Source organism: Meleagris gallopavo, chromosome 2 (assembly GCF_905368555.1).
Source record: "Meleagris gallopavo chromosome 2, MGAL_WU_HG_1.1, whole genome shotgun sequence".
Classification (NCBI taxonomy): domain Eukaryota; kingdom Metazoa; phylum Chordata; class Aves; order Galliformes; family Phasianidae; genus Meleagris; species Meleagris gallopavo.
Genome location: NC_139405.1, coordinates 12,164,934 through 12,192,851, shown reverse-complemented (window position 1 = coordinate 12,192,851; position 27,918 = coordinate 12,164,934). Strand labels below are relative to the sequence as shown.

The following is a 27,918-nucleotide window of genomic DNA, read 5'->3' as shown; positions in this document are numbered from 1 at the left end:
ATTAAGCATCTTGCAAATTCTTTAATAAACTAGTGTTCTGTTAGTTCTTTAAAATTTGTCTTGTACTGTGAAATGCAAATAAATAGAACAAATGAGCAAATAAATGTCATAGGTTAGAGTATTGTACAAAGGCTAGCAAACTGACTGTGATGTGTAAAAACACTTCTTGCCCTTCTGAGCCAGACTCATTATTTTAGTCTGCTGTGTTTTCTTTCATGTGGGCCTTCCTTCATTAGGCTGTTTTCTGGACTACCAAAAAGAACACCAAAATATGGGAAGAGCTGTTGTGCTGGCTCACACTACAGTGCTGCTTAGGCATACAGAGAGAGGGGTATGGTGACTCAGAAAGGAGAGGAAGAGAGAAAGCTCTGTCTCTTCTAGTTAGTTTTGTTTCCAAGGACAACAGTGAATGTGTTGTCTTGGTCTGCTGCTACAGAGAATGGTGAACCTTGGGTGTGAGCGGTCCTTGTGGGAGCATAAGCCATGTAGCGGAGACACCGGGCAGAGCAGTTTCAAGTGATAATGGTCCCTCTGTGGAACTGAGATCCCGTGGCTTTTCTCTGAAAGCCTGATGAATTGGTAAAGGGAGTTTATTTTGCAGTTTGTTTCAAATAGCGTTCCCTCCCCAAGGAGAATGGGAAATCCTTTCTAAGGGCATCTGATTTGGTGGCTTGTCCTCCAAGGGGCATTTCTATAGAGTAGGAAGCCTTGCAGAAAATACTGCAAATGTTTTGGAAAATAATTAAACTATAGTTTGCTAGAAAGTTCTATGTTAACTAGAAGGTACTTCCTGAGAAGAGTTTGAAATAATAGGGTGACAGATGTGTTAATCTGGCTTGTTGTGAACTTCATGACTAACACTTTAGCTGGTTAATAGAAAATCGAGGGAAGGAGGATTGATTTGATCATTTAAATTGCTGCTCTGAAAATATTCAGTCTTTTTTGCATTTCACAGTTTTCTCTTATTTTCCCAGATACTGTGCTTTTTAGGTTTTCTTCCATGTCTTGCCAGTTATTCTCCACAGTTCTGTTAAGCATCTGATTTAGAAGAGAGTAGGGTAGTTGGAATTATATAGTGAATAATACCTGAGACCAGAAATGCAGTAATACTCTTTGTGTTTTATCCTGGTTTGTATCCAAATGATTGATCTCCCATATTTTCTTCTTTATTCTCAGTTATTAAAAATATGATTGATTGGAAGGTCAGTCATAGAATCATAGATTGGCTTGGGTGGGAAGGGACCTCAAGGATCATCAAGGTCCCACCTCCCTCCCACCTCCCCGGCACAGGCAAGGTTGCCAGCCTCTAGATCAAGTACTAGATCAGGTTGAAACATTAATGTCATGATATTGTGATGTCTGTATCCTGCAATTTGATCCTCTTAAAATCAGTAAAAGAGATTGGGAGCATTTTTAGTATAAGTGCAATTCCTGGCATTCTTCAGTGTCGTGCTTTACAGGACTGAAAATCAACAACTGTTAGAACAAGGCACATTTATTCTTGGTAGTGTAACATCGTAGATATTATCATAGTTCCTGCAGTAGAGTTGTTCAGAAGTGTATGAACTTGTGGCAGCTGTGTTTCCTTGAGTAATGTCATAAGGCAGCAAGTTCCACACTTCAGCTCATACAGTCTATAAAAAACTCATTTTATCCTTCTTAAAACTTGGTGACCTTTTCATCTCAAATGTGTCTCTCCTCATTTATTAGAAGATATGGGAAGCAGAATTTCCCTTGGCATTTACTCTTTATGATTTGTAGTGTAAATATTCTCTATACATGCTCCTTGTGGTTTCTCATTACACCACTGGAGATACCTCAGGAAACTGAGCAGCTGCCTTAGTGGTTTTAGCCCTATTCAGAGAGCTTGGACCTATGCAAATGTTCATGTGCGCTTGCTTGTTTGCAACACAGCTCCTCCAGCTGTGACCTTGGACCTTTTTTTCCCCTCTGCCTGAGAATACTGAAAACATATTTTTACGCTTAAATTTGATAGGTAAAGAATAAGACCTCTAATCAGACAGAATTAAGATTGCAAAACAAATTTCTTAATTGCTAAATAAATTATAGTGGTATAAAAATCAAATTGTAGCATTTCCAGAGGCATTGTTTTTCTGATGCATGGCATACAGAAATTCGTCAACAGCAATGGGCACTTTCAAGTGTTTTTATGGGACACTGCAAAACTTAAAGCTATATCCTCAGGTATCTACAAGTCTTCATTAAAAGGGAATTCCTGACGTTGTTTAGGCAGAAAGTGTTTCTTTAAAATGTAGTTTGTGATGATTGGTTTGTCTTCTTGCAACTACTTGTTTTTATTCCTGTTTGTAGCAGATCATGAGTTCTTGCATCTGAGTGCATTCAGATTGCAAAGAAGCTGCAGAATGCTGTTTTCTGTTTTGGCTTGGCATTAAGAGGATCCGGTTTTAAAAGGTTCCTTTTTAAGACATTTCCATCTGCCTTAGATTTTTGCATAACTGGAGGACCAGCGTCTTAAACATCCCAGTTTCCAACATTTTCCACTGCTATCAGAGTTCAGCAACCTTTTGAGAACATTATCTTTGCCTTAGTTTGACACCATGATAACCTGGCATAAGCCAGCACTGAGAAGGGCAGCCTAGAACTCCTTTCAGCCTTTCTCCCCATTCCTGGCCCCTTACTTGTGCCCCATTTCCTTACACCAGCACCAGTGTTCGTGCAGCCATGCAGTGAACTGAGTCAGAGAACTAATCTAGCTGAAAAATAACTGAAGTCCCCACAAATGATTAGCCTACAGCCAAATGGTTCCCTGAGCCAGTCTGCCATATGGCTGGATGTGAATCTTAGTGCCAGGACTTGAGCAGCTGAAGCCAAGGGGAACGATCCCGTTTTCAGCAAAGTAAATCTGTGCCAGACTCAACTGATCATGAAACTATTTTGTAAGCTGTAATACTACAGGCTATGCAATGACAGACCCCTTGAACCTGCTTGAAACAGCTTGCAGAAGCAGGGAGACAAAAAAGAACCATACAGGTTTTTGCTGTTCCCTCTCAAATTCTCCCATGCTTCATTCTGAGATGATTGCTTCTCTCAGGTCCCCATCAAGCAGAATACTTGAACCCTGCTTTAATTTTAAGTAAGTTAATATTGCCAATAGGTATGTGCCTACATTTAGAGCACTGAAGCAAATTTAGTCCCTATTTGCACAGCATTAGCTCTGTGACTAGTGGAGTGTGACAGTGAAGATGCTAATGTTGATAATACATTGTTATGACTTATTTGTCTAAGCTAAACATCACAGATGTTCTCTCAGTGGTGGATGATGAAACAGAGCTGAATTCTGTTGTCTTTACTTGGAGTGGGACATGCTGTTCCAGTGAAGTCACCTGATGTGTGATCCACCTTCTAAAGAAAGCCAAGTATATCCAGGGACAGTCCATTGATATGAATAAGAAGGGATTTTGGAATAATAGTATTCACAGTGGAACTTACAAGAGCTCTGAGGATTGATCAAGTCCTGCTTCTTCGGAAGCCACTTTTTCCATAGTCAAAGTTAAACCAGTGCCAGGTCCTTTAGCAGACCCTGCCCATGGATAGGTCTCACTTTGTTGGCAACCAAGCATTAACTGCAAGTAAAGTAGAGATACGATGAGCCTGTGAGCTTCTCTGCATGCATCAGCGTGCAATCTATTGGATGATTTTCAGCCTGCCCCCAGCAGAGAAAGCTATGCTTTCCCAGGGACAGTGGGACACAGCTGTCTTTTAAGGGTATCTTTGCTGCTGAGACCGAGCACAAGGAGCCCTCCTCCATTCGAGGTGCTGCTTGCCCAAGTAGTCCAGCACTGTTTTCAGCCAGAGGAGCATGAAGGAGAGAAGTGCCTTTTCTAACTGCATTTGGGTCATTGGCATTTCAGAAACACCTAATGTGAAACAGAGGGGACACATGGAGCACTGGCTGGCTTTCAGCTGAGAGATTGATGTGCTTTGAGGTTAATCACCTGTGCTGGGAGTAAATAAGGCTCAGACAAGGCTGGTTGCTCTGTCCCTGTTTTTGTGGGGGACACTGAGTGCTGGCATTATATATCTGAATGTTGATAAGGTGCTGGTAGGTGTAGTCGACTCATTTGAGAAATAAGGTAAAAATGACAGTATTTGTACAATCTCTCCTCTGTCTGCTTCAACTGACATTGCCTCTTTTTCTTCCTGTAGTCTGCTCTGGAAAGTGTTTTGCAGCAGTTCACTGTTAAAATTGGACCAACTAAGTAAGTCCTTAAGGGCTTATTTAGCAGTTGAATTAAGTTGAAATTGCTAGGTTTATAGTTGGCATTAGATTGGAGGAGAAAATGTCCTCACTTCTCTCCAATTCATAGCAAAGTTATTTTTTATAAAGATTTTTTTTTATCTGAGAACATATTTCCTTTAGGCACCCCAGTTTTATAGCGTTCTATTGGTGATTTAATGCATGTGGAGGTACATGTGTGTTACTCTTATAATGGAACGAGAGGAAAAAAAATCTGTCCATCTGCAACAGTTTAGTGAGGACGAGCTATTGTTTTCCTTTTTTTTTTTTTTCCCAGCCTTTACAAGTTTGCTTTCTTACTATCTAGTTAGTCAAGAATGGCAGGGAGTTGAGTTCTGCATCCAAGGAACACAGATTGAAGAGACACGCTGACAGTGGTATGTAAAAGTTTGATTGTGTGACTAATTATCTAGGAATACCCAATGAATCAGCACCTGGAGGAGATTAAAGCAGGTGAATTTATATCCTGAAGAGTCCACCACGTGCCAAAGAAGAGTGCAATGTGGGATTATCTTCTTTGGAGTGATTTCAGGAAAAAATAGCTTTCCTTCAATTAAAATACACCTGAGATCTGGATAGGAAAGGTTACAGGTTGCTTATTCCTGTTTTCAATATACTGAGTCAAAATTTCCAAGGTTGGAAGCCTACAGAAAGAGTTCAAAGACAGCCTGTTTGTGCAAGAACTGAACGCAGCCAGCTTCTCCCTTATTAAAACCTTGCAGGAGGAAAAAGCAGACATCTCTGGAAGAGGAAAGCAAGCTTTGGTTTCAAGGAGCTGATAGTTTTACTACCTCTTCTGCTGCCAAGATAAGGTCCTCAGCCTGTGTAAGTAGCGCAGCTCTGCTGAAGTGTTTGGAGCTGTGCCAGGTAACACCCACCTGCAGTCAGGCCCCCAGGCCCGCAATCAGGATGCCTTCCTGCTGTCAGAGTGCAGAGCTGCTCCTCACTGCAGGCAGGTCTGTAACCTAGTCCAGCGTGCCACTGAGCGTCCCTTGCTTCCTCTGCTCCATGTGACTCTCTTAAAAAGTGTGTTGCTTCAAAGAAATCATGAGCAGGCCACCTGTCTTTTATCATTGCCTTCTCTCTTTTTGTTGGTTTTTATCCTAAACTAAACCATATTAATTGTGAGCTATAATGCCTTTGAAAAGATAGCAGGGATTAATGAGCTAAAACTGGCAATGTGCAATAATGCATGTCAAATAAACCATTTTTCCTATAATCTCCAACACCTTAGAATCTTGAGATAAATATTTTAAAGCAGTGTAACAAGTGTAATCTCTGAATGTACCAGCAGTAGGTGTACTGTACAAGTAAATAATCCAGTACTTCAGTACAATCCCAGTAACCTGTGTATCACTATAAATTCCAGGCAACATGAAGACAACTTGTGAAGCTTAAGAATCCTTCATCCTTCAGTTTTTCCTCTTTGTGTCCCTTTTCAATTCAGCTAAAAAGAACATGCGGGGCTCTTAATAAGGTCATGCTCAACCATAGCTGCAAACTCGGGAGCATTAGTGGGCTTCATTTCAATTAGCAAAGGGTCGGTTTTCCTTTGTCCAGGCTTTCTGTTCTCTTTGAACATGTGCCATGTTGTGGTTCACTTGTTTTAGGGAGTGTAACGACCTGAGTATCCTCCAAGCTATGCTGTAGGCTATTTGCATAGGCTGTGGAGGCTGTAAATCCTCAAGAATTTTGAAAACTAGGAAGTTCTGAACAAATATATTTGCTGAGGCTCTGATCCTGTAGTTAGTGCTGTACAGGCAAATTCTTGCCCTCAAATAGATGCAGTTGTATCCTTTTAGTTCTGACTCTGCAGATTTTTGCTCATAAAAGGAGGTGATTAGCAAGACTAAGAGATGCAAGATCACAGCCTCAAGAATCAAAGAAAATAGTTCTTAAATAAAGTGCCTGTGATTAAACATACCACAGTGAGATTTGGTCTAAGATCTAATTCTAAACTGAATTCCATCACTTTTATGCTGATTTAATCTGCAGTGTAGGGGGAAAATGGGGCCGGTGATACCAAAATAAACATTTTGCTCTGATCTGCCTCCACTATCTGACTTTGGAGGGTCCATATAGGACAGGAAAAAGCACTGAAATACAGTTGAAAACTTTAAGGGTTTTATTGCTCTTATCAGGACAGCGCGTAAGATGGCTGTTTATATGCTGTGTGTATGTGGTCTTTGACCACAAAACTTCACATGAGAAAGGAAAGTGTTGACACTTGGTGAAGAAGTAGGTTCCTCCCAGCCAGCCACCCACCAGTGTTTGTAGCAATCGTCTCCTAATGTGCTTTTTTTCCCCTCCAGATATATGCGAATGCTCTGATCTTTTATTAGGCTCTTTAATGCATCTCTGCAAGTGACATTACTATTTCGAGATGTTTCTAAAACACTGAAGTGGCTCTTTTGCATCAGCATTGGCTTTCTTCAAATGAGTTCCGTGGGGATTTTCAAAAGGGTACCGTCCCATCACCAGCTGTTCGAGGACATGGGTTTAGCAGGGTAGAATTGCAAAAGGAGGTGTTTGGCACTTAGGGGTTGCCAGAAAATGCTCTTTCAGCTGTTGTATTTCTTTTGCTTTGGAGTTGAAGTTCTTGGTACTTAAAAGAAAGAGAAACAAAACGATCAAGTCCTGTGCCGTGCGCATATGGTTTGATAAATACCGAAGGGCCTGGAATCTTGCGTGGCTGACACTTTGTTTCCAGCTTTGTGGTAAACAGCTGAATAGAGAGGAGAAGGCAGCAAGTATTAAGCTGCATCTGCCAAGAACATCTGCATTTATGAAAACTTTCCCTAATCGAAAATCTAGTAGTTTCAAAGGCTGAGCATTTGGAAACTAGCTTAGGGGCGGCTAAGACAGCAAGAAGCAGCAGTGGCTGTGAGCCCCCCATTCAGATCACTTCCCCACCCACTTCCTTGTAAAGTGGGCATACAGGAGACATTAATAAAGTCTTAATTAAAAGGTTCTGTCGTTAGACTCCAGCCACATTGTCCTGAAGTTCTTCTTTCAGCCCCTTTCCTTTGCCACCTCCCCTGCCTCCATCACTCCTCCCCACTATTTCCTCCTGGTCTTAAAGATCTACTACACCAGAAATATTTTTGGAAATACCACAGACTATTGTTTTTATTAGTGACTGGAAAGCTTTGTAGTAGGATGCTTTTGTGTTTCATTTGTTTTCCTTTCTCTGGCACAGCTGTTTTTGTTTTAGCAGCATTAGAGAGATGGTTAAACTATTTGTGGCCTTCTCTAACCCAGCAGATCTCTTCAACCGAACGCTTTAAGCTAAATGACCGAAACTGTAACTAACAGGTTGTCTGCGTGGGCAGTTCGTGCATAAAGTTACATATTCACTGGTTTTATGAGATCTTCTAGTTTGTTCGGCAAGTCCCACTTTCCCTATAAATTTTCCAGCCAGAACATTGACAGAGCCTTCACTCGGGAAGATACAGAACAGATGAAGCAGTAGATCTTGTTCAGACCTACGTGCACTCGGAAATGATTAGTGGAGAAGAGTTTATGTAGGTATAGTGATCCCCACTTCAGCCAGGAGGGGAAAGGAAGAAAAGGCACAGCAGGTGCTGCAGCTGAATGTGGTTGGAGGACAAGTCTGCCAAAGGTGGTGTGCAGCAGGTGGAAGTGCCTGAGTTACGAGGAGCAAGATGGGACATCAGGAACCAGACATCCCGTCAGGGAATGGTGGCAGCAGAAAGCTGTAAATGGAGAATGAAGGGAATGAAAAGGAAAGTAAAATGAAAAAGTAAATGGAAAGTGAAAACAAAATACACTTGTGCAAAGGCAAAGTAAAAGCAAATGGAAAAAGAGAGAATGAATTGTACTGGGGACTTTGGTGCTTGTGCATGGTGAGGTGATCTGAGCACTGCTGGAGGTATGGGCTGGTGAACAGGAGAAACAAAAGATAATGTAGCTGAGATGTTGTCCCACTAAGTCCCATTCTTACATGTTCCTAGCACATCTTCTATTGTGAGCACGAGCACCTGCACAGTGCCAGTGGTTGGAGAATTGATCTGCATGACAGTGCTGTGGCAGTTTCCTTCCTGGCCGGGTCAGGCAGATGGAGGACCTGGCTTGATTCATTGTGTGACTGTGAGAGCCCAGGGCTGGTGCTGGGGAGGCAGCAGGAAGCAGCAGCCGTGCGGGTATGGGTTAGGGGGCACCATCCCTGTCAGCACCGTACAGCATTAGAAATGCAGCGCATGGATCAGCTTGCTGATGAAATATAATGTGGGTAGAGTGGGGAAAGGGCATTCTCTAGCCCCTGCCTACAGTAATGACTAGTGTGGCTCTTCTCGTTTGTATGCAGTGGGTAGGGAGGCAACTGTGCTTGTCAGAGTTTGCTTTCTTAGTGACACTGCAAAAGAAAGCTGAGCTGACTTTTCTAGCGCACTTTCTCTGCTGTTTTTGGTCTTCTTTCTTTCTTTTTTTTCCATTTAAAATAATTGTTTTCAAGTCTTCTGTCTGTTCTGCTGGGGGACATATCTGTGGATTAGTGGCTGAGTGAGGATAATGTAGGAACCAAAATTTGTGTCTGAAATGTTTGAAAAACTACAGTCCTGCAGTGTGCTGGAGCACAGCACAGCAGTGGCTCAAATCCCCAGGAACCAGGGCAAGTCTGCATAGTGTCTGCAGCAGGACCTATGGTACATGCTACCGGACATGACTGAAGTGAATACAGTAGTTCAAAGAAATATCAAAGACTAGGCAACACAGGATTTAAGACAACGTATTTTGGATCAGTTAGAATTCCTTGTAAAATCAGACTTCTTGCTACAGAACTGAAGCTTCTCATCAGTTAGCAGTTGTCCTTACTGCAGTAACACGTACGGTCACAACTGCATATAGTTCCATAATTTGCTTACTCTGAATGCTTGCATTTAGCTGAGTGTTGTCCTGTGAATGAGAGGGTGTGAATTGTTTGATGCAAGTGACAACATGTATGGAAGAGATTGTCAGGTTGGGCCTCTGGGATCTCTAGAAAGAATAGGGAAGCATTTCATGGGATCGCCACATTTTCCGTCTGAACATTCCTCATTTACTTTGCAGAGGAAGGTGAGAACAAGTTTTTAAGCTTACCATAGGCTGAGTAAGATAACTGCCTAAGATATGAGCAGTCTTGCAGAATGCCTTTAGTGAGACAATACATGAATATATTGATGTATGTATTGAGATCTGTTGTTTCTCCTTACTGTGAATTGTGTTGAGAATGTACCCTAACTATAATGCCCTGTATCTGTAATGACTCATACCTGCTTCTCTGTGTGTGTCGTTCAGCAAACTTTACTCATTGCAGTACTGTAAAGCGAATTGTTCACATCTATATCCCCAGAAGATATGAAACAAGACAGTTTCTGCCAGTGGGAAGGTGGCTTGAAAGCACAGAAATATCAGCTGTCTGTCCTACGATGCCATAATAATCCATATATCTGCATTTTGCTCATTCCATGCTTTTATTCTGAATGAAGCGGTGACGCGTATATCTCAGTTGAACTTTTTGCATTGTTACCTACAGCTGTTTCCAGCCCATTACCTTTGCACTGACTGTTCTCCCAACTGACACATTTCAGGGCTCCAGAGAGTGCGCCAGCTGGGGAAAAACACGAGATACTTCAGAAGAAGACTGCACGAAATGGGCTTCATCATCTATGGCAATGATGATTCTCCTGTGGTCCCGTTACTCCTTTATATGCCTGGTAAGATAGGGTAAGTACTGAAAACACCTGATAAGCAAAACCAACACCTTCAACTTTGAAGGTTACTTGGCATAAGCTATGAAAAATATAGTTGTTTTTGGTATATGTTTCATAAGAGAAGCAGCATCTGCTAGGTGATTTCATAGAATAACATTCCTGATAACATTTAGAAATTGGATTTTTTAACTAGCAATCCTTGAAAAGGATAAACAGGCTTTGAAGTATGAGTTGGTTTTGATGGATTCTCTTTATCCCCATCTGATATTTGAACAATCTTTGCACAGCGATGTTTTACCACTCAGTACCCATTGAGCAGTACTTATGCTGTGACACAGACATAACAAATGTAGTGGTCAGCATACAGGGAGATTTTTGCAGGTCACCTAGAATGGCTGTGTGCTCTAGGTCTACTACACACCTTGCAAAATGCTCCCAAACAAGCAGAATGCTTGTTGGAGCAACTAAACCATCACACAGTTTGTTTGATTCCTGTTGATGAGCTGGAAACAAGCTCCAAGACCTTCCAAAGGCCTGACTTCTTCAGTGCTTGAGGACTGCAAAGGCCCACACATTTTGATTTGCACTCAAAGCCTTTGATTGACATGAATGACTCGGTTCCACTCTACAATACTTCCTCTGCTGTCGTACCACTAGTATTTGACACTCACTTGGTTTTGTGAGCTGTTAAACAGCAAACAATTTGGTCCTACTGATAACATTCTGGCTTTTATGAAATTCAGTGAGAATATTACCATCCACTTCAATTGAAGTCAAGATTTTACCCATTGTTTTATTACACTTGAATGTTTTCTCTTTGTGGTCAGTTTATTGGAGGTAATTTACTTCTGTTTTTTTTCTTCTTCACTCTGTAGGGCTTTTGCAAGACGCATGTTAGAAAAAAATATCGGGGTTGTTGTGGTTGGGTTTCCAGCTACTCCTATCACAGAGTCCAGGGCTCGGTTTTGTGTGTCAGCTGCACATACACGGGAGATGTTAGACACGGTAAGCACAGATGTCCTGCTGAAATTAACTTCAGATGCCAAGGGGGTTGGGAGGAGCTGTGTCTCTGTTACTTTGAATCTCAGTATTTCATTTTTACATTTGTTCTTCTAGTCTTGTCACTTGATGTTTAAAGACATTGTAGCCTTATATATTTTATTTTAAAATACAGATTATGAGACAGTTAACTTACTATATTCTTCTATTTCTAGTAGTGGCCAAATCTGTCACAACTAATGAAGACATACATGAAAAACACAGCAAGACAAAAAAGTTAGCTGATAAGTCAAAACTATCAGAGTAGGAAACCTGAACTGATATGCAATAATTGCAGATCAGTTTTTCCATGCCCCTGTGTTCATTCTGTACTTCTACTTGTTTCTCGAATTGCAGTAGTACATGGGACAGCCTTGGGGGTACAGGTGGAAACTCTAAACTGTATTTGGAATGGTTTAAACCTAATGAGGTTTAATTGGTGCTGTCTGGTCCCTTCAGCTCTGTAACTTTCTCTGACAACAGAAAGACTATCAAGAATACGTTGAGACTTCCATCTTAAGCTCCCATTCCAACACAGTTAGAAATGTGTTTTTAAAAAAAAAAACAAATTCTCCGACATTTTTCATCTCCCCTTCTTGCTGAAGGTCTTTTTGTCTTGGCGTGATATATAATCATCATTCTCAGAATAAACCAACTTAGAGGCAGGCAGTGCTGAGGGTAGCAGTACATTTCAAGATTTCATCTTCTTCTCTTTGTACAAGTATGATGCTTAAAGGAAAAACAAACCACAAAACTAACCCTGTGAACATAGAAGGCATTTGAGTAGCAGATGCCACTTCTTCATGCAGGCAAACACCTGTGCCTGCCTGCAAAGAGCCCCTGACTCCCATTTGCATCCTGAGATTCATATGGGTTAGAGGTGGGAGCCCTGCCTGGTTAACCAGCTCCTGTGCTAATGTGGGCCTCACTCGAACAACACTGAGAAATCTGCTTTGCATGTGTGCAGTGCAAAATCCCTGCTGCTCTTAAAGTTGCAGTAGTTATTAGCGGGGTATGATGTCATAAAATCGCGTAGAGCTGAACATAATTATGTACACGCCTTGGTTGCTGTCACTTTTTACTCTTTGGCTGTACAGATTTTGGCTTACATAACTGGTAGAAAGAAAGGAGGTTGATCTGAAGATTAATCTCTTGAGGTTGCTGCTTTCCTTTGCTTCCTCACCACCCACTCCAAGTGTCAAGCCCATTACATCTGTAAGCCATCACTGTGTGTTTGCTTCTCCTATTTGCACATCACTGCTTCCTGGTGCCAGTGACAGCCTGAAACATTTCCCAGCTATCATTCTTGAACATACTGTGGTTTTACCTTGGAAATTGAAGTCATTTCTGTACTGTTTGTGGCATTCTTTAAATGTCCTTACATTATGGGGGAATGGAAATGCCCTGAGTTTAATTACACGCAGGCTGAAAGGTTTTCTTAGGGCAAGTCCTTTGTGAACATTCCTAAATCCAGTGTAGTAACAGGTAACAAGCACAATGAAAACCTCCACCTCCCTTTGGCAAAACTTACTTTGAATTTTGGTCTGGAACTATGAAAAGGAAAGATCCACTTAAATGGCAAGCTGTCAGTAACAATTTTTTTAATGATTTTGAAGCTATCTTTTTGCATGAGCCATTACTGAAATACTTGAGCACATTTCAGTGGCCTAACAGAAACAGGTTCACAATCAAATTTGCTGTTTTCTTTGCCAAAAGTCTGGCAGTTCTTGACTGTGGTTAAGATGCTGCAAGACATTTAGCTGCTTTTCTGTGATGTAGCACTTTCTGAATCCGCTGAGAGCTGGGGACACAGCTCAGCAAATTGCAATACAGTCCTAATGCATTACTAATACTGCATGTGATACTACTACAAGAACACAGTGGAACGCATTAGAAATACTTTTCAGGGTATTTACAATGACTCTGATTAGCATTGTGTTCTGAGTCTCATCCAAGAAAATATATTTCAGTCTTCAGGATCTGTATGAAAACACTGAAGTATTGCCTCACACGTGTCTTTTTCACAAGCAATTGTAACTTTTTACCTGGATTATTGTTTGACCCCATGCTTCTAGAATGTCATCTTTTTAATCTGTGCTCACATTCTGACTGGAAGGAGTCCATTCTCACGCATTCTCATGGATGCTGTTGTACATCAGCGACTGAATATTCATTCTGAGAAACTTAAAAGCAGTATTTGCCCTTTGTACACTTTGTGTGATGGCTTTATGGCTTTGTTCTTCTGCTGTAAAGTTGAAGATAATCAAACTCCATTTCTTTTCCCAAGAGAATTGACACCGTGTGATGGTTCTTACAGGTTTTGAATGCTCTGGATGAATTGGGTGATTTTCTACAACTGAAATATTCACGATATTCCAAGTCATCTCATCCTGAACTGTATGAAGAAAATCGGTTTGAATTTGAAGATTAAGTTTTCCACCCATGAAGAGAACATTATGATGCTATGAAAGGGGGGAAAACCCAAAAACCAAATATGAATGCATTTCTTCCCTTCTAAGGACAGTTTTTGTTTCTCAGTTAATTGAAAGGAGGGAAAGCTTGGTTTTTGCATTTTATTGTATCAAATTTCTGTATTTAAGAGACTGAAATATTGATACAGATTTGCCTCCCAGGAGATCTGTTCTTCTTATGGTATTTTTTATGCAGAATGAATGCATCCATTGATCATGTTGCTAGCGTACAGCTTTTGTTATGGCCCCTTTTTATGAAGAGGCTTCAGATAGTCCTAATTTTTGACTGAAAGAATAAAGGTTAAAAACCAAATGGATCCAGTGTAGTATGGCAGTATAACTGAGCTTCATCAGTGAAATTGAATTCTGTCTGCTGAAGAGCATAAATCAAGACATCACTGTGGATTGCTACAGAGCAGAAAGTGACCTCTTAACTAATTTGCCCTATCATGCCTTTTCCCAGGGACAAAAAAAAGTTAGAAGATGGCTAATGCTGAGAACAAGAAAAGTTACCTCATCAGATATTTCTGACAGCAGATTATGGGAAAGAGGAATGTCTCCTCCCCTCCACAGACCCTTTCTCTGCCACTTCAATATACTGTAAGCCTCATATTATACAAAAGTTGGGGCTTAGAAAAAGAAATGTTTTTATTCTAATGCATTTGACCTACAGCCTTCCCCATCTTATTATGACGAGAGCTTCTCAGCAGGCTTGCTCCCTTTTCATGTAGCAGCAGTAAATAATTTTAATAACCATTTAACTTTCCCGTAAAAAACTTGATCAAAACAGTCAGATACTCGCAGTTCACAAACTGCAGATGACATTTATGGGCCCATTCCTAAGTTTCCTGAACTACTTATGGGCTTAATAAGTTCACTAACAAGTACATAATGCCTAAGTTGTTAGTTATACAGAATTGTGACGTTTGGGATACCGTGAGCAGTTCTCCCACCTGCTAAATTGAGAGCTCCGCCATTCCTAACTGCACTAAGGTCACCCACTTAATAACATTTCTTGAAATGTTCTTGTCTGGTTTATGCATGTCAGGGATTGTTTTGCTTGTCAGGCTGCAGGCTTTTTGAGTGGCTTATTTTTCAAATAATTGATTATGTCATCTGAGAGGAAGACGTCCTTGTTCTCCTTTCCACTGCTCAAATGACAGATGCTCAAAGATGCTTGGAGGAAATGTTATAGTCTGCAGCTTCCCTGCAATGCCTTCAGCAGCAGAACCGTCAGCCTTGTGTGGGCTGGGTAGTTGGAGGGATATTGTAGCTTTTTCCCTTTTCTGTGGTGTTGAAAAGTGGTTCTGCAGCTTTAAGAATGAACTCCAAACCATTCCACACTATCAAATGTCATTGTAAACACATCAGATGAGAGATGTTTAGGTTTCTGTTGCACAGATGTACCACACTTTCATGTTCTCTTGAAAGCTGTGGTGTAAACTTAACCCACAGCTGCAATATTAGATTTAAGAACAGTACAATTAAATTGCGGAGTACCAATTACACTATATTACTCTCTGCTTGTTAAAGCTGCTTTCAGGATATAACAAGGCTGATTGGTTATGAGGGGCCACTTTTTGTTGGGTTTTTGTTGTTGTTGTCATGCAAGTTAATAAAAATCCAGTGGTGCTATAACTTTAAGAACTGATTACAACACATTCCATGATATCAGATGTTGGCTTTAGGAAACATATATCAAGGGCTGGGGTGGGACTAAGTTGTGTCATATGATTCTTCGCTCTGGTAGATGGACTAGAAAAGCACTGCAGAGGTCCAAGGGAGCTGCGTTTGTGGATAAGAGCAAATTCACTGTATAAATATTAAAACATCCTTGGACATGGGACATGGAAAAATTAGGAAAGGTGGACTTTGTCTTTAAGTAACCTGGCGATTTGTGATTTGCAGCTTGGCTACATGCAGGGTGAGTGCACTACTACAAAGGAGATGGGCTGAGAAATTTTCACAACCTGTTCTTCGAGGAAAAGTACTGAGCGTGATATATTGCATTTTGATCTCCGTTGCCGAACATCTGTGGCCAGATCCTCAGTTGACTTCTGACCTTCCATCTTGGGGTGTCTGGCCGTAGTTTATATTTCAGCAAGCATTATTATACGTGCTGTTGCAGGCAGCATGCTATTTTCCTCAAAGTGAGGCCTGAGATTGATTAAGCTACAGAACGATCACTTTTTGTCCCCCTATAGGGGAATGTTTTCTGTCTAAGGCTGAATTCCTCCTGCCCTCAGAACATTACTCTCTCTCATATTAAGGAGACAGGACAGCTATTTTTCAGAGACTGTTGGTTGATTTATTATATGCTTTCTTCTGATTTCTTCCATCCCTTGCACATTAGAGCAAGTACAGGCTGACTATCCCTGGGCTTGGGGAATGTTCTGGGAGAGGTCCCTGCCCCCCTGGTGCAATAATACAACCCCCAGGAACTCCAGATTCTTAGATTTTTCCCCATGAGGCTGAGTTATGGTCTGGCACTGGTTGTTCCACCAGTGTAATTTCAGTGGAGATTTTCCAGATTTACATCAATTTTAGTAGATTTAGAGCTGATCACCACTTGGAAGACCCTATTTTAGCTAGCTTAAGAAAAAACTGGTGGAGTATTTATTAGGGAATTAGCACATCTAGCATAAGGATCACATTTCCTGCAATATACTCCATCTTCAAGTGTGCATGTTCTTGGGAGATGTAGTTCTCTGTAATTGTTTTAGAGGGTTTTGAAGAACTGCTTTCAATAAATAAAAATTGCTCAAGTCGTCATATTTTAACCCAGCAGAAATGTAAGTATGTGTCACCAACTTTTTGCTGGCAAACTACAGTTCCAGCATCTCGTTATCTTACCTAAAATCTTGATTGACCTTCATGCAAGGGGAAGACTCCAGTTGTCTGTTTGACAAAGCAGCTGACTTGTTTGCTCTTTCCTGTACGTTTATCCCACCTCATCTTTCAGAAAGCCTACATTTCCTGACCTTATCTTATTTGACAAGGTGGTTCCCCCATCCACTTCTCCCTCTTTACCTTGTTCTTTCTTTTCTGCAAGTTTCCATCCTCCAGGTCTCAGGGAAAACACACAGCCACCTGCATGGGACCTGAAATGTGTTATCACTGGATTGTAGGCACTGCCTCTTTCTGCCTCGTTTTCCTGGTATCCTCATCAGCTTCTGCAGATCTTAATCATTCATTTTCACATAAAAGTTTCCTACTGCTGTTGCTAAGTTTCTCAGCTGCACCACATCTGACCTGCACAAGCTGCAGAACCAAGAGGGGTTTGACCTATTACTCACACAGGTGTAGGTCAGGTTATACCTTGCTTTGAAGTCAATACCGTTAGTTTAAACCTGTAGCAACTGTAAGAGGGATCTGTCTGTGAGGTGAGCTGCCTGCATCTGTTACTGAGGGATCTGAACACTGATGTCTCCAGACTGTTTCACAGCTGCTGCTCTTCACAGAGGACCATGACATGAGATTCAATTTACTTAAGGTAGGATTTGAATTTTCTTTCCCTTTTTCTTCTTTTTTCCAAAATGTGTTTGCTTGAATGGGCATTGCATATTTCCCTGTCCTGCTGAGATAGGGAAAAACAACAAAGTAGGAAGAATGGCCTACACTAAAGGTGTTTCCTTGAATGTGTATTTTCTAGCCTCCTTAGAAATGCAATAGCAATCTCTAATATATGCTAATCTGCTTTTTATCTGTCCTTGAAGTTTAATTGTTCTTAAACACAGATCAGGACCAAATTTTAAAGAAGCCACACTACTGGCTGAGAAATGGCAGATGCCATCCCAATATTGGTAACTGAACATTCCAGCCTCAAAGTATTTTCTAAGAATCTCAGATCCCAATGTTTCTCTTGTCTACTCACACATCCAATATTGGTTGTGCTTGCTGCAGGCCAGTCACAAACTAATGAGACTCTCGCTCTTTCCATTAGTAAAACGGAGATTCAGACTCATCAGGACGGTCCCAAAGTGACCACATGACTGACCACGTAAAATAAGAATTCAACAACATCAGAATGAGAGCATGGGGCCTGAATCAGACTGGATGCTCAGCAGTCACCAAAGAGCTGAGCACGTCTCTTTTGACGCACTGACAGGACATAGCAAGGAGCAGTGATGAATCCATCACGTTTGTCAAATGGAAAGGTAACAGAGAGGTAAATGAACCGGAGAGACATGGTAGAACAGAGTCTTAGCCTAGATTTAAGTGTGTGCAAACAATTTTTTTTTTTATTAGCATTGAAAGAGTTTTTTACATTTTTTTAAAATCAGGTTTGAGGAAAACTTGATCTCTGATATTCAAATTGTGACTGTGAGCTAGAGATGCTATAGTGCATGTGTGCCTCCAAATTGTTTATGATGAGAAGGCAGAATAGATGGAGTCTATAGCAGATGTCCCTGACGCTTAGTATTCTCTTATGTTGTATAGACAGTCACACCTACCAGATGCTGCACAAAGACCAAGTAGTATTAATTACTATCAATAGACCCAAGTTCAACAGCTTGAGCTGCAGGGATATCCAGGTTTGCAGTGATGCTTGAGTCACCATCTGCAGTGAACAGTATTGGTGCTGAAAATTGTTCAGAGGCAATGCTAGTAATAATCATGCACGGAGTCTTTGATGATTGTGATGCCCTCACTGGGCATCCTTGCTAAGGTGCTAATGCTGCAGGTGGATCTCTTTTTTTCAAGTACAGAAGGACATGCTCTGTAGATTATTCCAGCAGATAAGTTTCTTTCTGACAAACAAGCTCAACCAGAAGGTGTTGCCATGAAATCTGGACCTTTGAAGGTAAGTCAAGTACTTGCAGTAACAGAAGAAATGTGATTGGTGTCACTGTGAAACAACAGTGCCAGACATGACAAGTGAAGTTTGCTTTTGTACCAGCCCACTCAGCATTTCTCAAAGAACTTTCTGTGAAAATTCTCTGCCTTTATTACCCTGTGGGGTGTGTATGTATCTTCCAGTTTCTGGAGCACCAAATTGATCTCTCGTGCTACAGCAAAGTATTAAGCATCATTCATTATGTCTGTAGTCCTTACCTACCATAGCTCTATTTCTACTCCCAGCACAGCAAACAGCAAGTCTGTTTTATCTGGTGAGAGCACAGCATGAAGTGGGCTGCTGAGCCTACTGGCTTCCAGCATGACGCTCTCTATAGTCCCAGGCAGTGCAGTGAGTAAATGGCTCTTGGCACAGGCTGGCTTTTGCTGTGCTGCAGGTGGTAGCCTCTTATCTGAAGTGGGTTCCTCATCTGCTGACCTTTCCAGCAGCTGTTCTGGAATAGCACAGAAGTGATGAAATCAGTGGGAATGTGTCCTACCATCCCCGTGTTACCACACAAACCTTGTGATGCCTTGGCTCTCTGTGCAGTACTGAAACTGTTGTACATATTGCTGGGGATCTTACTTTCATGTGGGAGTTGCTTCAGAAAAATCCGTAATACTAAGGGTACAGCCAGAGCACTCAGAAGAGGCATGATATTTTTCATAATTCGTGGACCACGTATGCATACTTTAGACGTTTCTCTATCTGCAGAACATGTGGATCTGAACTCTGTTTCCCACTGTATATTCCAGTGCCCAAATGTTGAGTTCCTCTTCTCAGCCAACCAGTGTAACGTATGGACCAGCTCTCTATGCTGAGTCTAAAAGAATCCATTTGGTTCTATCTCCACCCTGCTAAGTAACTGTAGATGACACGCATTAATGGTCTTTGCCTCACTTTTTTGTCCTCTGTAAAACTGTGGTAGTGATCCTGATTTATTTGTAAAACACGAAGTTGAATTGATGAGAAGAGCTATCAAAGAGCTAAGTGTTGTCATTACCTGAGCAATCTTTTCATTTCTCCGTTAATCCTGTAAAAGACACAAGTACTCTGCTTACCAGACCTAATCTACAAGATGGTACAATGGTGACGACTCATTATAAATTATAGAAAAAAAATTCTGGGAAAGAGATCCTTTTGGCTTGCTCCAATTATGCCAATTGGACTAAGAAACTTTTTAAAATGGGAATTTATCTTTACAAAGATTTGTAGCCAAGCCTTTCCAGTTTGTTAAAATGTAATTAGTATCTGCTTGTTAATATGATGTTCATTGATTTTTAAAGTATACAGACTTCAAAGCTGAAAATAAATAAATAAAAAGAGAGATAATTCAAACCAGAGTGGAACAGCTCGGACAGTTTTACTCTTTTGCCAGGATCCCAAAGCTGTTGTGTTCAAACAATGCCACAGTTTGAGTGGAAATGTGAGATTAAATCCAAACCCTGCGTGTCAGCTTTTTTGCAAATGGCTATCCAGGATTTCACTAAAATGTTGAACCACAAGAGATCATGTTGCAGGGAATTTTATTGCTTAACAGCTCGTGATAGTCTTCTGTTTCTCTATTATGCATAATAAATAGGCCTAGGTACCTACAGCCTAGTAAATATCAGTGGAATGTTGGTACCTAACTCTGTTAGACACTTTGGAAGGAATATTCCAAATGGTCAAAAGAGGAAGGAGTTTACAAAGATGATGGATGGTTACAGAAACTCCCAGTGATGTATCAATGCAGTGCGGCACACAAGAGAATGTACTACATATGGAACAGAATTTTATCACACTAATGGAGAAAACTGCAAGAGTCAGGTGGAGGTAATTTCAAATTTGTGCAGGAGTTCAAAGCTATGGCTGAGGAATGACCTGAGGAGACTGCAAAATTCTAGAAAACATCATCTGAAGAAGAAGGCTTGAGGACAGAAAAGTGAAAATAACCATTCACAGAAGAAGACTATGCAAGTGCAAGAGAAAGGATGGAATTAGCCACTGCAGGAGAGATGAAGCAGAGTAATGCGTTCGTTTGGAGAAGGAAAACATTTCAGTATCAAAGAAAGGAAGGGAAGATATCCCCCAAAGACAAAACAAGATTGTGGAGACAGGCAGGATTGAGACTCAACAGGACAGAATGAGGGAGAAAAGAAGACAGAGTGATTTTCAGACAAGCAAAAGAGAAGAGGAGATCGTACCACACCACTGAGACTTGTGTGTCTGCGACTGTGGATGATTCTCTTAATTGTTGAGAACAAGGGAGGAACAATGTTAAGCTGAAACGTGGAGAGATGCCTTGTCTTCCATTCCAGCTAGGAATGTTAGATGTGCACAGGTGGCAAAGAGAATAAGGAAAGGCGATGGTAGCAAGGACTGTATTTCATTCAGGACAAAATGGAAACAGGCAAAGGACAAATCCAATGGGAAGAGACAGTGCTTTAAGATAGAGATGCCCCAGTAGTTTTTCTACTGAATTCTTCCAGTTCTTGCAGAAAATTATAGGGGAAGGAAAAGCGATATAGACTCTTAGAAATAGATCTGTGAAAGAAATTTGAGATGTTTGGTAGCTGAGAGGCCAACACCTGAAGCAGGTACTTCTCTGAGGATGTTATCCATTTGGCCGCTTGTGACACCAGCCTTCCAGTGAGTAAAGCTACCTTTCAGCTGTAAAACAGCAGGAAGTGGATGCAAGAGTACTTTCTGATTTAACCAACAGGAAAATAAAAAATCTTGATAGGAAATATAGTAAGAGATGACAGTCTTCAAAAGAGAAAAGCACACTGAAATAGAAGTATTAATCCTCCACCGGTCCCAGTGTGAGAAGATAATTTTCTCTAAAAAGTTCGAAATTGCCACTCATTTGTAATGGCAGATTTACTGTGGGATGCCATCCATGGTGAGCACAGAAGGAGGTTAGCTCTGTGATAACATCTAAGCCTTCATTCCTGTACTGTATACAACATAAGTGTTCTGATCTGTTTGTGTTCTTTGAAAATTGAAGGGGGCCACCTAAGATTATAAACTGCTTCATTGTTATCCCAGACAGTCTTGACAGGAGACGCAGTCAATGAGAACACTGTCCCAAGAGGTTAAAAAAAAAAAAAAATGAAGTAGAAATGATCAGAGACAAACCGCTGTGTTCAGGATTATCTGGTTGCTTTAGAAATTGTATTTTGCAATAGTTTCCCCATCTGAGTGATCACACCAGGACCAGGCTGCAGGCATGGCTTGATTTAAACTTTCATGAGTCTTTCTTGCCGTGGCTCACTTAGACTTAACTAAGATCATAGATAAAAGCATCTCCATACACAAAGGTAGCAGCACAGTTTAGATGATAGTAGCTTTCAAAACAGGGTGATATTGATCACCATGAGGGAGCAGCAACTGCTTTCTTTGTTGTTTCTGAAGACAGCAGGGATAGTTGGCTATGGATTTGTCCATAGTTGCAGCACATCTACATAAATTTAAGTCACCAGCAGCCAAAATTAAAACAATGAAGATCTTAGAAGTTTTGAATGTGAAGTCAGTTCAAGTCCTCTCTAAGTCAAAATTGATTTGGGGGATTTGCATCTCAGCAGCATACCAGCAAGGAAGTCCTGAGGAAGAGTAGTTGGTAGGGAGAATGCTCTTAGAATCACAGAATGACAGAATATCCCGAGTTGGAAGGGACCCATAAGGATCATCAAGTCCAACTCCTGGCTCCACTTGACCCAGCTGATTAAGTAAGCCTCTCACTAAGAGTATAAGAAGTTCAAATGCTATAGGTACAGGACAAATGGTAGAGCAGCAGAGAAAAGCAATCCTGCAGTAAATAAGCACAGGGACAAAGTGAGAATTGCCAAGTATCAACCTAAGAGAAATGATGCAAAGGTAATGAAAGCAGACTGTATCAGGTCTGTTAGCCGTAAAAAGAGAAGCAAAGAATCGAGTTGTGATATAGGAGCCTGGGGAATCTTCTGCGCATGGCAGAAGCTAAAAAAGTTTATGATATGGCAATGAATGTGCCCCAAGGATCCCAGTGTGGTGGCAGAGGTCATGGGCAACCTTTGCCGGCCTGCCCTTGAAATAAGAGACCTGCAGAACTGAGAAGTACAGGGCAAATAAGTAAAGAAAAAGCAAAAGGCAATATTGGGAAGACCTGAAGTAATTAAGGAAAGAGGAGACAGCGCTCGGAAGACCCTGAAATACGTTGATATAAGGAACCAGAGACTTGTGAGGGTGATCAAGAGCTAGCGTAGGCAAAGCACAGTGAAAACTTGCCAGTGGAAGAGAAGTTGTAAGGTGGGTCAAAATCAGTCAGCAAAGGATTAGGTAACATACTCATGGATAGAGCGATGCTAGGTGTAGGGGATTGGATTTGAGGACCGACGATGCTCTGTCCGCCTTAATCGTCTACGATTCCATGGAGACAGCAATGAAAGACCTGCATTGTCTGAGAACTAATTTTGTTAGGTATGGGCTTAGGGCACGTATTACAAATAGATCTCTTTTATGTAGGATTCTAGTTTGGAGTTTGTAATGATTGATGGATTCATTAAAATGTCATCACTTATACGGACAAGAATTTTCAGTTTAAAAATAAATGAATGACAACAGAAGCAGCAAAAAAAAAAAAAAAAGCCTTCTGCTTTTCTGGTTGATTCTCTGTGCAGCTTACTGTGGTTCAGGAGACTACTTAATGGGAGAGAAATGCAGAGAAGACAGGGTCAGTAAAGATTAGGAAGAGTTGTCAGCATTTCATTTAGATCTTTGGCTACTTGGTTTCTCTTAAACTCTGCCTCCCACTATCCTTCTCTTTGTTTGTCTGAATGTCACATGAGCATCATTCCGGTGCTGAATAATACTTATTCTGTGATCTCCTTTTTCACTGGAAAAGGCATCTGGCCAGAGTCTCAGGTAGTTATTGTACAGACATAAGCAGAGTTGCAGTTGAAGATCCAGCCCACTGGATTACTGCTTGTACAGCTGTGCTGTCTTTTTAATGCTAAATTAGTCAGTATAGGAAGATTTTTCTCCACAGAATTTGGCTGTCGTTCCTTTGACAGTATGTTGTATCTTCAAGTAGATCCCACGGGCCAAATTAATTCTAGTGTTCTACTGCTGTCAGTGATGTTACCCTGAGTGTGAATTTGGCCTCATTGTTCTAAGGCTAATAGAGATTTTTTATAATGAAAGTGGATCATAAAATATTCTCAGATTTTCATCTGGTTTTGCTTACAGTAATTATCCTTTCCTGAAGTTGAGTAGTAAAGAAAATATTCATATTCTCCAGTGTCTGGTATAAATTGCCATGCTTGCTTGCTGCAGCCCAAGACACAAGTTACAGGCAGAAATGGATGTATTTGCCTATGTGGATATGGCCAGTTAGCCACTTTCTGCAAACAAGAACCAAAGAAAGCATGGCTTTGAAAGTGCTCTATTATCAGTGCTGTGTTAGTGAAACACTGATTTTTGGCATCTTTTTATACTTCAGAAAGAAACTTTTCTGGCAACCAATGCAACAAGGTTACAGTTAATATCTTATTAATGGAAACAAAAAATGTTCTTCACAAATTTCCTTTAAAAAAATAAATAATTAAAAGTATAAGGCCTGCAGAGTTAATAAAAGAAGAGGGAGCCAGCATATTTTGTTAAAAGCTCACACTCAGCTAGGCTGGAGGAGACAGGGATGTGGTTCAAGTAAAATTAGATGAAGAATGGAGTTGTTACAGGTGGGTCCCTCTCCTGACCTGAATAACAGGCCTGCAGGAAAGCACAGTTGGGACTCCATTGCTGTCATTTTGAAAAGAGAGGCAGGTTATCTCTGTCTACTCTTGGATTGCACTTTTTGTGCATTACAGCTAATGCTTTCAAATTTGTGTTGGGTAAAGTCTTTGCAAAAATGTCAAGAACCTGAGGGAACTGCTCAAACTATCATGTCACTGTTCAGCACAGTCTTTCTGCTACAAACTTGAGGGACATCAATGAAAAATCCTAAGTAAATGTAGGATATGTCCTGAAACACCGTGTAAGGAGCAGAAGGAACTTATAGGGTGTAAATGAATTACTAACAAACCTTAAGACTTAGAGTCCTCCATCCCTCTCCAAACCAGACTCCTCTTATAATCATATAGTCATAGAATCATTTGAGTTGGAAGGGACCCTTAAAGGCTATCTAGTCCAACCCCCTGCAATGAACAGGGACACCTACACTAGATCAGGTTGCTCAGAGCCCTGTCCAGCCTGACCTTGGATGTCTCCAAGAACGGGGCATCCACCAATTCTCTGTGCAACCAGTTCCAGTGCTTCACCGCCGTTATTGTAAAAAATTCTTCCTTATATCTGATCTAAATCTCCCCTCTTTTACTTTGAAGCTCCTTCCCCTTGTCCTATCACAACAGGCTTTGTTAAAGAGTCTGTCCCCTTCTTTCTCACAGCCCCCTTTTAGATACTGAAAGGCCACTCTCAGGTCTCCCCAGAGCCTTCTCTTCTCCAGGCAGAGCCTGAATAATCTCGTTGACCAAACTTTTTGGTCAATTTTATACTGCCGCAGAATAGTCACTGAACAGAATTGCTCTGTGGTTTACAAAAACACATCAAATAGTTTAGGACTTCAAAGAAATATGCATGAAACTTGAAGATGTGGACCTGGTGCTACTTCTTTGTCTTAGGAAATCCATCTCTGCAAGTGTATTTGCAGCTTTATAAGGGGAAACTAGCTGTCAGAATCCACAAGAACTGTAAGAAATTATGGTGTGAACTGAGTTCTTTTCAACTGAGCTCAGTAGCCACTTACCCTAACGCACTTCAGCAGGGAGTCCTGCCCTCTAGATATTTAATGAACAATAAAGACCAGTTCTACCTCTGTGGTGTTGAAAGTGGGAGTTATTCTTGAAACAGAAATGCTGACATTGGATCAGCCCTAAAAGTAGTGGTGAAAGCTATTCTGTTTTTATGCAATTTTCTTTTCTGTCTGTTGTAAGTAGGGGTGGAAGAAAATGCACAGAGATTGACCCTGCGCCCATATAAATAGTGTATCTGTGAAAACCATCCTTCTTGATGAAAGGAAAATAATGTCCTAAGCAAATAGATATTTTGTACTCTGAGAAGAAAAATAAGACAAGATGGATCTCTAGCTATGTCTTTGTTCAGAAGCATGAGGGAAAGCACTATAGGGAGTCTCTTAAAGACAAATCTTTAATCAAAGAGCTTTTTCTCTTGCAGGATTTCTACTAATATATCATCAGTGTTCAAGTGCCCTTTTTCCTGCAGAGTTCAGGATCTGATTTCAGATGCCCTTATTGTTAAAAGACAGAACTTTCAATTTAATAGATTTGTCACCAGTGTTTATGGGAGAAATATCAACTGGACATAGTTACTTGTACTTCAGGGCAAACTTTATACTTTTCCTCAGGGCTGTACCCCCTGGTACCCAGTAACAACTTTTCTTTGCCATCTGTTTACCTGTCAGGCCTTCAGAGAGCGCACTGTGTCTTCAGAGCAAATCCACTGAACCACAAAAATGGCTCTTCATATGCACAGCCTGAAAATATGGAAGATTGAAGGAGGAATTGATTCATTCAGTGTGGTTGGGGAAGAAGCAAAAATCTCTCTCTGAGCTGTCAAAATTAGATAGAGCAAAAACAATTAGAAAAGCACGTCTGCTGTCAGATGGTCTCCCAGTGATGTCTCTGTGCAGTGATGTTCTCCTGAAGGATGAACAGTTTTTTTTCCATTTGTAAAGAGGTGTGGTGATGCCCTGTTACCCTTAAAAGTAATTGTAACTGGAGCAAAGCTTTCCTAATGAAACTCAAAACCAGGTGAAATTACCTACTTCAGGCAGCCTCATAAAAACCTGCACTTCAGGCAAGTTCTACTGATATTTGCAAGCTGGGGCCCACTCTAGTGCAAACACAGGAAATTTACTGTAGCAGGTGGAAGCCAGGTAATGCCACATCTTGGTGTTGCTGGAGTCAGCGCAACTCAGTAATTTGACATTGGAGATTTTAGATGGATATAAATTGCAGAAATTTGATGTTTTAAGGGAGCTGAATACATCAGAATCAAAACCAGGACCAATTGCTAACCCACAAGAACAAATACTATCCATTTCCACAGTGATCTGATTGAAACTAAGAGTTACAAAATTGTTTCCAAGCCTTAAGGCCAAGTTTTTTCCACTCTTGCTTATAGCAGGCCATATTTTATATCAACATCTCTTGTTGAGCCCCTGATTTCATAAGGTACTGGGGAAATTCCAGAGACCTTGAAGTGAACAAATGTTTCATTATTTTAAAAGGACGAAGGAGGTGATCCCCTTTTCCCAGCCTGCCCAGACAGATATAGGCCACTTCACCTCACATCAGTTCTGAGACAATTGTAAGAAAATCAGATGTGCTAAACAATCGACGTTTAGATAGAGATGTTGACATAATGGCACCAGTCATTATAGTTTTGATCCTGTATAATTTTGTATTTGTACAAAATTTGTCCTAAAATGTCACTACCCACAAAGTAGCAGATACTAAATGACTGAACTGCTATACCAGGACAGAAATGTATGAGGAGGGTATTTTTATCAAGGTTCTGCAATGATTTGTTCTTGTCCCTGGGCTATTCATCATTGTTATCAAGGATTTGAAAGAAAAAATAAATAATAATCTGCTGGAAAAGTTGCAGATATACTCTGGTGGTAAATAAACAAAGCGGGTCAGGTCTGCAAGGCAAACTGCATCACTTGGAAAACTAGCTCCCTTTGAATGTGTATTTTAAAACAGCAAAATACAAGGTCGTGTTGGTGAACAAAGACTACAAATGATAGGTTGCATCCTGGAAGCAGTGACTGTGAAAGCCTTGGCCCAGATACAGGCTCTGGGCTTTGTAAGTACATACACCCATACATACGTAAATCCAATCCCAGCCATCCTAAAATTTCTTTCTGTTAGATTTGTATAATCAGTCGTTCTTGCTAGCCAGACTGTTTACTTCTCAGCCACTGCAGAGACATTATTGAAAAATTTGCCTGCTTTAGAGAGTTTTCCCATTTTCCCAATAGTTGGGAATAAAGCAGAAATTATCCTTTCTGAACTTGGAACTTAGGACTTTTCCATCTGGGATGCTTTATCTGAAGTAAAGCCCCTGTGTTTGTGAACAGTGCTGGTTATCACACCGACTGCCTGACAAGGAGTCCAGTTTCACGGCAGTTCTGCCAGTCGTCAGAGAAGCCTGCATGGCAACCAAAAAGTTCAAAATATCACTGAAGATTTTTTGGCTAAATGGTGATCTTGGATTGGAAAGTTTTCTTGAAACTCATAAACTCTTCAAGACTGAGCTGCTCAGGTTGTTCTTCATTTAATATATGAAAGAATTTGTCAGGTATTCAAATGGTAAGAAATGTCAGAATTCAGGTTATCTGTGCAAGCTAAAGCCATTTCTCTCATGAGAGAGGATTAAGCCTCTCATTGCATGATCTCTGGAGGTTTTTCCACAGGTCCTCTGCCTTAGATTTTCCATTTGCATTTTTTTTTAATAGAAGCTCCTAAGTTCTTCCTGACTTCTGAAAACACCAACTGAACTGTAAGTCATCAGCGTGCTCTCAACATCATCCTGTTGGGT

The 27,918-nt window shown here is 40.8% G+C and overlaps 1 protein-coding gene across 7 annotated transcripts in view; it reads left to right on the top strand.

Annotated features, from left to right (window-relative positions):
• The window catches only part of SPTLC3 (serine palmitoyltransferase long chain base subunit 3), a 292,640-nt gene extending 276,308 nt beyond the window's left edge, over window positions 1-16,332 (top strand). For all 7 annotated transcript variants that reach the window (XM_085218945.1, XM_085218943.1, XM_085218944.1 and 4 more), the window contains 3 exons: window positions 9,868-10,003; window positions 10,866-10,995; window positions 13,346-16,332. In XM_085218945.1, coding sequence (XP_085075071.1) covers window positions 9,868-10,003; window positions 10,866-10,995; window positions 13,346-13,459 — 380 coding nt within the window. In that variant the 3' untranslated portion in view covers window positions 13,460-16,332. The remainder of the gene's footprint in view (window positions 1-9,867; window positions 10,004-10,865; window positions 10,996-13,345) is intronic.
• Window positions 16,333-27,918: the final 11,586 nt, after the last annotated feature.